Consider the following 14,614-nt stretch of genomic DNA (forward strand, 5'->3'; position numbering starts at 1 on the left):
TGTGACCACGGGTGTGGTGACCGCCAGTGTCTCCGGTAGGAGGAGGTAATAGTCCGCAGCTGCAGGAGGACGCAAGCTCTGCTCATGTCTACAGTAAGAGCCGATTTATTAGCACAGTTTTCTCACCGAAACCTGCCGGTTGACATGTGGTGGGGAACAATGTTCGCTTGACCGCTTTGTTCCATAGTAAAGCTTCACCTTCGGGAATGTAACCAAGGAAACACCGGTGTTTTTGTGTTGCTAAAGGCAGCTGCAATACACCGCTTCCCACCTACATCTTCTCTTCTTTGACTTCTCTGTTATTAACTGAACAAATTGCAAAAGATCCAGCAACACAGATGTCCAGAATACTGTGTAATTATGCGATTAAAGCAGACTACGTATAGCTTGGATCGGGCTGAACTGATCAGGCGTCATCATTCCGCAATGTTTTCAACAGGATACTTCGAGGGAAATTTCAAATTGCAATTTAGTAAACTAAACCGGCCGTATTGGCATGTGTTGCAATGTTAAGATTTCATCATTGATATATAAACTATCAGACTGCGTGGTCGGTAGTAGTGGGTTTCAGTAGGCCTTTAACGACATGTCACAAACACCTTCACGGTCAGTGTCTGACTCGGCATCATTTTAAGTGCTGTAGCGAAGCCTGCTTTCTTTAGATAAAGCTATTCACTGTGAAGTGGTGGACGTATACACGGGGCTGGCTCATTTAGGCCCCGTTTACACTAAGCCGTATAAGGTTATCCAAAGTAAATCCCACCTAACCTTATCCGTGTCCACACACAACAATGCCACCGTTTAAGATTTGCTCCCCCCCTCCGTCTGCAGGCTCAACGCTACCTAATATGCATGCACGGAAAATGCTCATGTCGTAGTCACCTCCAGTTAGGGCTGGGCGATATTGGCTTCTGTTAATATTGCAATATTTTTATGCCATATTGCGATATACGATATATATTACGATATTTTGCTTTGGCCTTGAATGAACACTTGATGCATATAATCACAGCAGTATGATGATTCTGTGTGTCTACATTAAAACATTCTTCTTCATACTGCATTAATATATGCTACTTTTAAACTTTCATGCAGAGAGCGAAATCACAACTGAGTCAATTGACGAAAAGTGTATTTATTAAATACTCTTCATTCTCTCACGGGTGACTTTGTGAATGAAAGAACAAATTAATTGTGTTGCTACCTTTTTGTAGTAACACTTCTGCTGCATACTTTGCATATTGCTGTTGTCTGATGAATATCTTCCCACTTGAAGCCAAACCACCAGAATGGATCCCCTGCTCTTTATTTTGGGAATTTATTGTTCTTCCTCCATTTGTGATCCGTCTCGCACCGTCTCTTTCTTGTATTGTCACAAACTCCGCTCCGCTCGACCTGCCTCAGCTAACGTTAGCCATGCTGCTACCTCTCTGGCCGGCGGGAGCCTATGACGCTAGACGCGCAAGAGTATGTGACGTATGTAAGAAGGTGGGCTTGTTTTCTGTTTTGTGAGAAGGAGAAACAAGAAAGAGTGAGAAACGCCTGTTGTATAAAGCCCGCAGCTAAAAGCAACTGCGTCAGAACATATAATTGAATATTACGATATAGTCATTTTCTATATCGCACAGAGACAAACTTGCAATAAATCGTTATATCGATATATCGCCCAGCCCTACCTCCAGTGTTGCAAGTTCTTAAATTTAAGTTATCTGAACAATATCCAGTGTTGTGGTATTTCAATTCACCGGAATCCAGTGTGCTGTGGGGCCATATTGTAGGGAATCACACCTGAGCCATCATAAATTAATCAAATATTTAATAAACACGTGAATGTAAACAATGTGAAAAAGAACGAGGGATGGGCGATATGGCCTTTTTTTTAATCGCGATATTTTTTGGCCATATCGCGATACACAAAATATATCTCAATATTTTTCCTTAGCCTTGAATGAACACTTGATGCATATAATCACAGCAGTATGATGATTCTATGTGTCTACATTAAAACATTCTTGGTCATACTGCATTAAAGGCCTACTGAACCCCACTAATACCAACCACGCAGTCTGATAGTTTATATATCAACGATGAAATCTTAACATTGCAACACATGCCAATACGGCCGGTTTAGTTTACTAAATTACAATTTTAAATTTCCCACGGAGTTTCCTGTTGAAAACGTCGCGGAATGATGATGCGTATGATGACGCATGTTTGTGACGTTATTAGTTGGAGGGGACATATTAGCCCAGCGCCACTTACGGCTAAAAGTCGTCTCTTTTCATCGCGCAATTACACTGTATTTTGGACATCTGTGTTGCTGAATCTTTTGGAATTTTTTCAATTAATAATGGAGACGTAAATTAAGAATGCTGTTGGTGGAATGCTGTGGATTGAAGCTGCATTTAGCACTGAAACACAGCAGGCGTTTCTTTTTTTGTTTTGATTGATTGATGGATACTTTTATTAATAGATTGCACAGTTCAGTACATATTCCGTACAATTGACCACTAAATGGTAACACCCGAATAAGTTTTTCAACTTGTTTAAGTCGGGGTCCACGTTAATCAATTCATGGTAGAAGTTGTTGTGAAGCTTTCACACAGAGCGGTCAAGCAAACTCCTTTCTGTAGGTCGACCAGCAAGTTTTTGGATGGGAAAATTGTGATATTAAGTCGGCTCTTACCGGAGGCTTGAGTGGATTACGTGACCTCATCTTGCAGCTCATCCTAGTAAATGTGTCTAATTACATCTGAAACTCTCCCACTGCCGCCGCCTGCAGCTGTCGCCTTTTCTTTTTTTCTTTTTTCTTTTATTAGTGCTTCACTGTAACTTTCCTCATCCACAAATCTTTCATCCTCGCTCAAATTAATGGGGAAATCGTCGCTTGCTCAGTCCGAATTGCTCTCACTGCTGGTGGCTCACATTATAAACAGTGTTCAGATGTGAGGAACCCTCACACCGGTGACGTCACGCGCACATCGTCTGCTACTTCCGGTACAGGCAAGGATTTTTTATTAGCGACCAAAAGTTGCGAACTTTATCGTTGATGTTCTCTACTAAATCTTTTCATCAAAAATATGGCAATATTGCGAAATGATCAAGTACGACACATAGAATGGACCTGCTATCCCCGTTTAAATAAAAAAATCTCATTCAGTAAACCTGTAATATATGCTCAATTTAAACTTTCATGCAGAGAAGAAAATCACAACTGAAAAAATCAAACATTTTTTGATACGGTGTTGATCAGGAAAGGTTTGCCTCGACACTTTGATAATGTGGGCGTGTGGCACCGAACGGAGATGTTGACATGCGGAGTAAGCACTCTTCATTTTCTAGCAGTTGACTTTTCAAATGATGCTACATATTAGCAGTAATGCTACTTTTTGTAGCAACGCTTGTGCCCCACACTTGACAAATTAAAGTTCTCTTTTCGACGTATTCCCACTTGAAGCCAAACCACCGCCAGACGATGGACCCCCTGCTGTTTTTCTTGGGAATTAATTCTTCCTTCATTTCTTACCAGATTCGCACCTTCTTTCTCTCTTATTACCACTCGCACGACTGCGCTAGCATCACAGCTAACATTACCCGCGCTGCTACCTATATGCATGTGACGTATGACGTGATAGTATATGATGTATGTAAGAAGGTGCTCCTGCTCTCTGTGAGAAGGAAAGACAAGAAAGAGCAAGGAGAGCCTGTAGTGTAATGCCCGCAGATAAAAGCAACTGCGTGAGAACGTATACTCGTATATCACGATATAGCCATTTTCTATATCACACAGAGACAAACCTGCAATATATCGTTTATATCGATATATCACCCAGACCTGCAAAGAACATTATACAACAATCAATCATGGGATCTAGATATCTGGTCTGGACAATTCTCACTCTTTTGCCTTTTTGGTGGCTTAATGTACCCTGGACCTAGACGTTGAGTCCGCAACAAACATTGCGAAACAATAACTGATACAGTTGGCTTTGCCAGTCCAAAACCATTCATCGTTTTCTGTAGTTTTCCCTCGACGGCCAGGTAATACAAAGCACGCGGCACCTTTTTTTTATTACATCCACGGGAACTCGCATTCTCTTTGACTCTCCTTCGACAAATGGAAAAAGTTTTTCAGTAAGTAGAATCACAGCTGACCTGGACATTCGAAACTTCTCTTGTCGTCTGAGAAGTGCTGTATCCAAAATAGCTGCAAACGCTTTCTCTTAAGGTATTCATGTGTGAGTTCCACAAACGTCTGTACAGACGGAAGGAGAATCACGGCATGTCTGGATGACTCGCCTTCATATTTCCAGTGGTTAGCTCCAAGTTACGAAACCACTTTATCACAAAGCTGGCTGAGGCCCGTTCTTTCTGACGTCAATTCCTGTGTGGGTGCAGTCTTTCTGGCGTCACTTCCTCTCCAAACTCCGTTTGTAAATGATTAATGCGTCCATACAAAGCTAATAGCTGGAAATTCAAGAAATACACTGCGCACTTACCTGTGTAAAAAAAATATCCAAGGAGGGGGACCTTAAACGATAGTTTAGTGTGGGTGAAACGGGGCTTAGGCTAAATAATTATTCGTTTAAGGGGTTATCCGGCTTAGTGTAGACATAGCCTAAGTTAGAGGTGGTACCATTTTTATAACAAAGGACAAGACAACATTACTGTTATAACATCATTAAAAAGTCCTTTTTTTACCTTTAAGAAATTGAGGAGTAAAGGAACAGTAAATGGCAACATTTCACAAGACGAATGCCCCCAAATGATGTATTAACTGCATTATACATAAACCAAAAAGAAACATGATACATTGCAGTGATGTTGCTCGGTGCACGTCTTGTGTCCCTGACGCATTAAAATCTGAAAGGACGCACTCAATTTACTATTAATGCGTTCTGGGGACGCAACTCATTTTTGCCATGCAAAATGATACATTGTGAACATTAAACAACTCATGTTTAATCACAGTAAAGCAGACTGGACAAGTGCTGTATCAACCCTCTGCGCAACTACTGGGCACAGACATTATCCCTTGTACAACATGATAATTTAGCCGCTACAAACTAGCTCATCACGATCCATCCATCCATCCGTTTTCTACCGCTTGTCCCTTCTGGGGCCGCGGGGGTGCTGGAGCCTATCTCAGCTGCATTAAGGTGGTATTTGTTAAAAGCAGAACTTTTATTAAAATTGTATTTTGGTACTACAGACCCTAGAGCAGGGGTCGGGAACCTTTTTGGCTGAGTGAGCCATGAAAGCCAAATATTTTGAGATGTATTTTTGTGAGAGCCATATAATATTTTTTAACACTGAAGACAACTATATGCGTGCATTTTTATATAAGACCAACATTTTTTGAGTAGAATAAGTCTCCCTTTCTTTTTAATAGCATTGTTTTTCTGAAGCTAAACAATAATAAATAATATACTTTTTACCATCAATGCGACTTCTTGAACAGGCCCGGTAGAAACCGATGGATGGATTAAATGCATGAGAATGTTTTATATTTTTAAAGTTATTTTTCACACTGTGATTACCAGCGGATTTATTAATTACTTATCGGGTTAAGCAATGCCAGCTAAGATTTATCTGAGAGCCAGATGCAGTCATCAAAAGAGCCACATCTGGCTTGAGAGCTATAGGTCCCCTACCCCTGCCCTAGAGATGCCATTTTGTTATGATTTGAATTTTATAAATATAAATATTTATCAAATCAGAGAGCAAAAATGCTGTTTGATTTGATTGATTTGGGGAGAGAGTGTGGCGTGAATGGGAGAGTGGCCGTGCCAGCAACCTGAGGGTTCCTAATTCGATTCCCACCTCCTACCAACCTAGTCACGGCCGTTGTGTCCTTGAGCAAGATACTTCACCTTTGCTCCTGATGGTTAGGGCCTTGCATGGCAGCTCCCGCCATCAGTGTGTGAATGTGTGTGTGAATGGGTGAATTTGGAAAGAGTGTCAAAGCGCTTTGAGTACCTTCAGAAAAGCGTTATACAAGTATAACCCATGTATTTGTCATATGTCATGCCACTGTGTGATTTGGAATTGTATTTGTTTAATTTCAGATACATTTTGAACATAGATGAATTTATTTGTTTAGTATAACTATATCATACCACATCAAAAAAGTTTAATACTAAATAAAATTTAAGAAATAGAATAATATAAAAAAGAAGTACATGTTTTTAAATGGGGATTCAGGACCCATTGAGTTTCCCAGGGACCCTCTCAACTCACCACCTGTGGGTGCTGGGGATTCACTACATTTAAAACCTATGAACATCACTGCAGTGCAGTGACCTTTGCACTCAGAAGATATTAACCCAAATCATCTCCACTGTAGACCCTCTAAATTTTAAATTCATTAAAGTGGTTCTATTCCAAAATCTTCTGTAAGTCAATTAAAGTAGCAAAAACACTTTATAGTTTAAGCCCTCATTTTACATGATGTCATACAATCTGATTAACTATATTTTCATTTAATAGCTTAACTTGACAAGAATAATCTAAAGGGACAAGCGGTAGAAAATGGATGGATGGATACATGATTCGTGAAACAGACTTGTGTTCAAAGCAGGTTCCGTTCAGGGATTTGTCAGGCCTCCTGTGTCTCTGGAATTATTTTCTCAATTTGTAAACAACAACAAAAATATTTTTAAAACATACAAATATCGATCATATACTGATATTACCCTTGGTGTCAACACCACCATTTTATGAATCAATCTATCCCCGTACCTGTCTTGTACTGACTGACATTGCTGACACACAAAGAGTTGTTGTTAAATGATCCTCTCTCTCGACCAGGGGTTGTGGAAAATTCATGTATAAAGACTCTTGATGTTGTTTTAAGCTAATTTAATTGTTAGGATTCCTGCTCCTGGCTTGCTCTCGGTATGTAACATGTCCGGCAGTCATAATAATTTTTGATAATGGTACTAACAAATACAGTTTTTTTCCCACAATGGATGTTACTATTATTACCTTAGAGGAGCAGTGCCACACTGTGTACGGAGATTCAATATTAGCTGCTAGCTTGTCAGCCAAAAGACTAAAAATTAACACAGTGTTACCCAGAAGGAATATGTGTTTGTGATCATTATTAAAAGGTAACCAGCAATGGCCATAACATACATTTTCATGAAAATCGGCTGATACTGAACAGTGGCCAATCCATCGCAACATCCCTAGTTTAGAGTAAACGTTCGCAAGGCCTCCGCGCAAAATTTTCCCACTGCTTGGACTCTGCTCTGCACACTGTCACACAAAACACTGCTTGGCTTGTATTTTTTACATCAACCTTCATTAAATATGACGCCAAACTATATTTCACCACTACAGCATATCATAAAGTCAAAATCAGACCAATGTATGAATTAAATGTTTTCCACGTCCCACCTCACAGACAATTTCAGACACAGTCAATGTGCCAAAACACTTTGCTCCAAGCTGCCAGTAGCGAGTACTTTGACAGACAGCCGACCTCTTGTAGAATTTTAATGGCTGCACAAATGGTCATACATACAGTACACCGTCTTTTTATTTTACTGCTTTACAAAACCAGCAGGAAAAGCAGCCCTACTTACTTTTAAAACATTGAAACAACATATAAGGATTGTGGGTAATGTAGTGTTCCACAGAAACTACAAGGAAGCAGTGTGTGCGATTATGGAAGCTCTTACGTTGGACTTAGTGAGTACTTTAAAGTTGACCAGAGTGACAGGGGTGATGGACATTGGAGTAGACAAATTTGTGACAAACGGCAGAGATTAATGAGTATATTTTGAAATTAAGTTATTCTGTGCATACCAACTAGAGAAGATGCAATGTTGAGCAAGGTTTCAACCATTGATAGCTAGAGCAGACCAAACAGCTGCTAATCATTCTCATACAGAAGGCAACCACGGACTGAGGAGAAGGCAAAGTTGACTGCTATCACAAGATATGGCGCTATACATGTTAGGTGAAGGTGGTGTGTTTCATTCTTTTTGCATTGATAGGGTATCTTTTTACACTTAAGTGATTGTCTATTGTAATTGTATACCTCAGCAATGCAGGTCATGTTAGATACCTTTACTATAATAATATAAAATGAGGTGGATATTCAGAATCAGAATAGTTTTTATTGCCATTGTTTGAGAACGGGTTCACAAACTAGGAATTTTTCTTGGTGCAATCGTGCAATATAGAAGACATATAAGACAGAATAGGTAATATGATGAGCTGTAAGTGTGCATAAACAGAGCAATTGAGAGGAGATACAAACATGACACAGAACAAACCAAAAGTAGTGAAACAAAAAGGATTATCAACAACAGTATCAATATTAGTTATAATTTCAGCAAAGCAGTGATTAAAAATCCCTCATTGACAATATCATTAGACATTTATAAAAAAAAAGAAAAAGTACAATAGTGTCACAGTGGCTTACACTTGCATCGCATTTCATAAGCTTGACAACAGACTGTGTCCAATATTTTCACAAAGCTAAAATAAGTCATATTTTTGGTTCGTTTAATATATTTTTGGTTCGTTTAATAGTTAAAACAAATGTACATTATTGTTGATAAAACATTGTCCTTTACAATTATAAAAGCTTTAAAAAAAAATCTACTATTCTGCTAGCATGTCAGCAGACTAGGGTAGATCCTGCTGAAATCCTATGTATTGAATGAATACAGAATCGTTTTGAATCGGAAAAATTTAGTTTTTTATTTCGAAAATCGCGTTGAATCGAAAAAATCGATTTCTAATCGAATCGCGCTCCCTAGAATCGATATTGAATCGAATCGTGGGACACCTAAAGATTCGCAACCCTAATAGTTTACATACGTAATGTCCATTTCCATTTATTACATGTATCGGTAATAAGAAAACATAAATGCCTTACTTACCTATCAAGGAGGAAATTATCAAGTTTGGTGTCAGATGTGTCAGATTTTAAATTTCATTGGATTAGAAGCCAAAGATGTTGATCGAGACATTCCTAATACAAAGTATTACACAGTTTAATCTTCTCTCCTTTTAATTTCAAACAAATCAAGGGATCAAATCAAATTGGCTGCAAAGTGTCTTTACCTTTTAACGTTTTGCTTCCACGCAGAATGTTCCGCTTGCGGGCATTGTCCGCTCTATGGGTTGGCGTGGCACACTTCTCCAGGCGATACCACCAAAATGGAACAGTTAGAGGATCTGGCCAAAAGAGGATAATGGTGGCAGCTTTAGCCGGGGTAACTGGTGTTTCTGCAAGTGCTGGACTGCTCTGGAAAAGGTAGGTTTTTTTCAGAAAACTATAAATATGTTTGAGCGTTTTCTTTTTGCATCTTTTTGTTTCCAAACCACAAAATTAGGCTTACAGGGCAATACATTTTATATTTTATGTAAATATAGTAATGTAATAATGGCAATGAGGAGTTTATTAAAAAAGAGTGTGTTGTGATGCATGGTTTGTTGAATAATTTAATGACAGCAATGTTATTTCATTTTAACTTGTTATTCTGAGCCTTTGAAGTTCTAGAAAATCACCACAGAAATGTAATGTATTGTTATTATTTGTATTAAGTTGGTGTCAACAGCTGCCGCCTACAAGGTGTTGCACTGTTTTTGCGTTTTCCATTGCTCAGGAAGCCGGTTTGCTTAAGGCAAAGTGAAGTTGTGGAGCAGTTGTTGAACTGCTGACATGAGAGCTCAATAGCGATACAATGACCATGCTGCAAGAGCCAGCATGATGGATGATGCCACGGAGTGTTTTAGACTGTTTCCAGGCCTTTACCCCAGCCATTGTTTGTATCTCATTAAACCAACTTATTATTCACCGTACCCCAGACTGTCTTGGTTATGCATTAGCATTTCTATTTGTCAGTCATGACAGAAACATGGCATAGTCGGAGTTGGCTGTGTTATACTGCTTAGCGTAGCAAAGACACAACAATTTTAGCGCCTACTAAATCATCAGTACATTGTAATTTACATAAGATGGTCAAGCATACCTCACAAGTTCTGCTGTACTTACAGTGTAAAGAGACATTGCTATATTTAACCACCAGATAACATAATGAGTTCCCACAGTTTTTTCATCTGCTTTTAATGTTTCTTTTCTTGAAAACTAGAGCGTATGCTGATGCAGGGCCGTCAGTGCAACACTCCGAGATGCAAGATGGAGAGGCGGATTTTGTAAAAGATTCAGAGTCTGAGTCAGAGAAATCAGTCAAGGCCAGCAGTGGTGATGACGAGGCTAAGAATGAAAATGGCGAAGGGAAAAAAAAGAAGCCACGCATTGGATTCCGTGACCGCAAGGTAATCAATAACTAACACGGATTGCGCTATTCAGCCACTCTTTTCCGTTTAATTCATATGTAGTATGATTTATCCAAACCTCCTAAATTAATGTTCAATATGCCATATTAGGGATGTTTTAAGCAAATATTTTACAGAGTTTGTTTTTAGCTGTTATAAACAACCGTGTGGTTAATAAGGCATTGTAGGAGAAGAAGAATTTGTCTGCACTGTTTAGTTTACGGTTTGTTGATTGTCTGGAAATAAGTGTGAGCGGATTTATGGTAAGAATAAAAAATGGTGCAAAAAGATTCTGCTGAAATGTCTGGATCCAAGTGTTTTTAGGAGTAACCACATCATTGTATTCACCAGGATGCACTTGGGTTTAAAATCTCGCTCATGTTGTCTAATGAAGCATTTAGTCACTATTAAAGCTCAGTTTGATGTTTCCTTCAAAGTTTTGCTGCACATATACAACAACCTGTTGATTTGCCCTTTTAAACGTGTTGAAAAGTATTCAAAATACTTAATGTGGTTGTGATGGGATTTTGGGCCTAATCTGGATAATTTTTACTCTGTTACCTTACATTCACACGTGTGCAAGTGTGTGTGTTTGTGCCAGCTGCCCCGCAGAGCCAAAGACAGTGGTTGAATGACAAGACGCTTCACTCCATTTATTTCATTTTATTATACTGTAGATAGTTCAAAAAGTTATGGACAGGTTTTGATTGAACTTTTAGGAAATATCAGAAATGGATTAAGGAACAAGTGATTAGGTTTTGGGTTTGATCAGGATCACTATCTGGATTCAGGACTTTTTTCCTGTTGGGGTTAAGGCCTGGCGGATGTCTCGGCTCTCCGAGTGCCTATTTTCTTCTATTATAGTTCAGGTGTTCACTAAATGCAAACGCAGATTTCGGATATAGACATGAAAATATGTGAAAAAAATTATGGATGGCAGTAGTATTACATTGAATTTCGGCACATAAAACCTTTTAATGTAAAAACCTACCTCAGTTTTTGACTTGGCAGCACAAGTTTATCAATCCAAACCAACACATAGCTACTCAAGCTTTTCTCTCAGTTTCTGTCATATCTGTCCTATAACTCCTCATTCACAGTGATACTTCTATGGACCCTCTGCCAGAGATCTCCCCAAAGCGAAGCAATGCAAGCTTAACAAGCTAAAACAACACTGACCCATGTATTCATTGTTTTTTTTACTCAACATCTGTTCATGCCTCAAATCAAATCAGTGTGGCTAACAACCTGAGAAAGTCTAATCTTACATTGTGTTGTCCACAGAGTGTTTAAATAGTCCACTCAGTCAGTTAGTCACATAGAATACATGCCTTTGTCCAAAACAGCTGCTGCTTTGTCGAAAGTGTTCTGCCGTGTTACTGCAGTTGGAAGCAGGAAGGTGGCTGTCTCAGAACAAATATTGATGCAACTAATGGCTTTAACTGAGTAATGTATTGTATCCCATCATGTGTGGGGGTTGAATTGGATTTATAGTTTTTTTTTTTTTCTGTACAGATCGTTTGCCATGGTTGTACTTTGGAAACTGCTTATAAGGATACTTAAAATGAGCCAAACTGGTTGCCAACTGACAATACATAAGGCATTGAAAAATGCATAACCCTAATCAGGTGTGGTGGAGCGCTGTACAAAACGATAATCATTGTATTGTGTTCTGCAGGTGATGGAGTACGAAAACAGAATACGGGCTTACTCAACGCCAGACAAGATTTTTCGCTACTTTGCCACACTGAAGATCATCGGTGAGCACGGAGATACTGAGGTCTACATGACACCACAGGACTTCATACGCTCTATCACGCCAAATGAGAAGCAGCCAGAGAGTAAGTCACTATCCACCCCCATCACAACGGAATTTTTTCACTGAATTAGAATTACAACGTCTGTAATTGCCCAGATTGTATGTTTTCCTACTCCACTTTGGCCGTGTAAACAGACCAAGTTAACCAGGTTGTGCTTTGGAGGATTGGGTCAAAATGATAACGCCGCATCTGAGGATCTTTGGCCATCTTCTCTTCCTTCCACTATTTTAATGTCTCAAACATGAAATTATTGTCATGATTGTTTAGCTGCCGTTTCCTTGAACTTTTTAAGCATTTGGTTAAAACATTAGAACTCTCAGTCGGTTATAATTGTATTTAAGTGTGCTAGGGTTGCGCAATATAGACAGTATACAATATAAATGAGATAAATTAAGCAGATAATGCTTTTAATTGTATCATTAGATAGTGGTAATGCATGTTGATGGGACATTTACAATGAGTCCTGCAAATCTGACAGCGACAAGTGACCGAACGCTTCCTCAACTCAACTTACTATTCTCGTTTGCGGCTCACGTCCATCCACAGTGCAAATCCACATCCAAGTCAGCTGTCCTCACCTTCATGGTGGCGAATAAATTATGTTTTTTACAAGTATTATCACTTTCTACCTCTTTGCTCTACTACCAGTTAGTAATGACACAAGGTCACACTCTCCTGACATTGATGATAAAGACTCTAAAGCTGATGTGTAATTATCTTACAAGATTCATTCCTGGAAGACGAGGAATAGCAAAACATGCCACACTATACACCAAGGATGATATGCTAACCGCAAGCTAGAGCTCTTGAATGTAAACAATGGAGGGCAGATTAATACAAATAATGACAATAACAATACCCAGTAAATGATAATTATATGGTCCATAATACCGTGGCTTTTTTGTTTGTTTTTTTTAAATCCAATAATCCTTTGTCGTTTCTGTTATTGTTTACAAACTTAGGAAATAAGTCCCTGGAAACCAGAAAGAATTCAAGGGTAAAACCTAAACGATTCAATAGAGACTCAATAATGGGAAATTATTTAAATATTTATTTTAATATTGTTACACCACCATCTTTTGTTTTGTCTGATTATTATTGTGATAAAAAATGTAATCATTCAATGATCTTGAAAATTTTAAGTTTCAGTATCAGCGTTGTTATAACCAACGCTCCCTGTGACTTGCTATTTGATCGATACCCAAATTAGTGTATTGCCATAAACTAATGTAACGTATCCAAACAGTAAAATAAGTACTTATTATATTTTAACAGAAATATAGATATACCATGTTACAGCAGAAATTAACCAACTATTAACAGCTATTTAACAAGTATATTAATAGCAGTTGACACAATATGTTACTGCATTTATTAGCAGCTTAATTAGGAGCCTTTCGTAACTTCTTTTAATATGCTTCTAATATCATTTATATGCCTAATAATGTATTGTGATGTATATGGTTATTGCAGGAGCCTGCAATATACAGTATATCGTGATTTAGATTGGAATCCTTTATTATTTGATTAGATGATCAAATTAAGAAAGTGGTGATGAAGGAACTAAAATACTAATAGTTTGTTCTTGCCATCCCTGCCTCTAATTAAAACAGACAATACCGGTGTCATAGTACATGCATGCAATTAGTTTTATTGCCAGCTCTATTCTGGATTTTGCGGATTTTATTTTATTCCAAAAGTAGAGCCTCCCCTTTACACACACACACATTCTGCCCTGTGCTCATTCTGCTCCACAAATACTAGCACACACTTGGTCTTTATGAAAAATTATGGAAATAGGAGAAAATATGGCTGGACAGTTTTTGGAATTTTGATTTCCATTATCGATTATGACTTTGCGGGCTACACGGTGGAAGAGGGGTTAGTGCGTCTGCCACACAATACGAAGGTCCTGAGTGGTCCTGGGTTCAATCCTGGGCTCGGGATCTTTCTGTGTGGAGTTTGGTTTGCATGTCCTCCCCATGAATGCGTGGGTTCCCTCCGGGTACTACGGCTTCCTCCCACTTCCAAAGACATGCACCTGGGGCTAGGTTGATTGGCAACACAAAATTGGCCCTAGTGTGTGAATGTGAGTGTGAATGTTGTCTGTCTATCTGTGTTGGCCCTGCGATGAGATCGCGACTTGTCCATGGTGTACACCGCCTTCCGCCCGATTGTAGCTGAGATAGGCACCAGCGCCCCCCGCGACCCCAAAGGGAATAAGCGGTAGAAAATTGATGGATGGATGGTTGGATTATGGCTTTGCAGGATCATGAAAATATAATAATCGATAAACGATTAATGGACTGCGCAACGTGCAATAGACTCCCATAGTCTCCCTTGTAAGATAACTTTTTCCTGCATGTATTTACTAGTTAAGTGTCCTTTAAAAAAACATGTGTTTTCATCTTACAGAAAGGATTGTGACTGATAGGCAAAATTCCCCCCAAAAAAGTACAGTGAACGCTCTTGTTGTATAGTGTCATTTCACACGG

The 14,614-nt window shown here is 38.9% G+C and overlaps 1 protein-coding gene across 2 annotated transcripts in view; it reads left to right on the forward strand.

The window, feature by feature from the left end:
• The window catches only part of micu1 (mitochondrial calcium uptake 1), a 47,038-nt gene that overhangs the window by 1,173 nt on the left and 31,251 nt on the right, over window positions 1-14,614 (forward strand). For both annotated transcript variants that reach the window (XM_061910495.1, XM_061910496.1), the window contains exons 2-4: window positions 9,107-9,274; window positions 10,113-10,299; window positions 11,978-12,140. In XM_061910495.1, the coding sequence (XP_061766479.1) occupies window positions 9,108-9,274; window positions 10,113-10,299; window positions 11,978-12,140 (517 nt within the window). In that variant the 5' untranslated portion in view covers window position 9,107. The remainder of the gene's footprint in view (window positions 1-9,106; window positions 9,275-10,112; window positions 10,300-11,977; window positions 12,141-14,614) is intronic.

Source organism: Nerophis ophidion, linkage group LG09 (genome assembly GCF_033978795.1).
Source record: "Nerophis ophidion isolate RoL-2023_Sa linkage group LG09, RoL_Noph_v1.0, whole genome shotgun sequence".
NCBI lineage: Eukaryota > Metazoa > Chordata > Actinopteri > Syngnathiformes > Syngnathidae > Nerophis > Nerophis ophidion.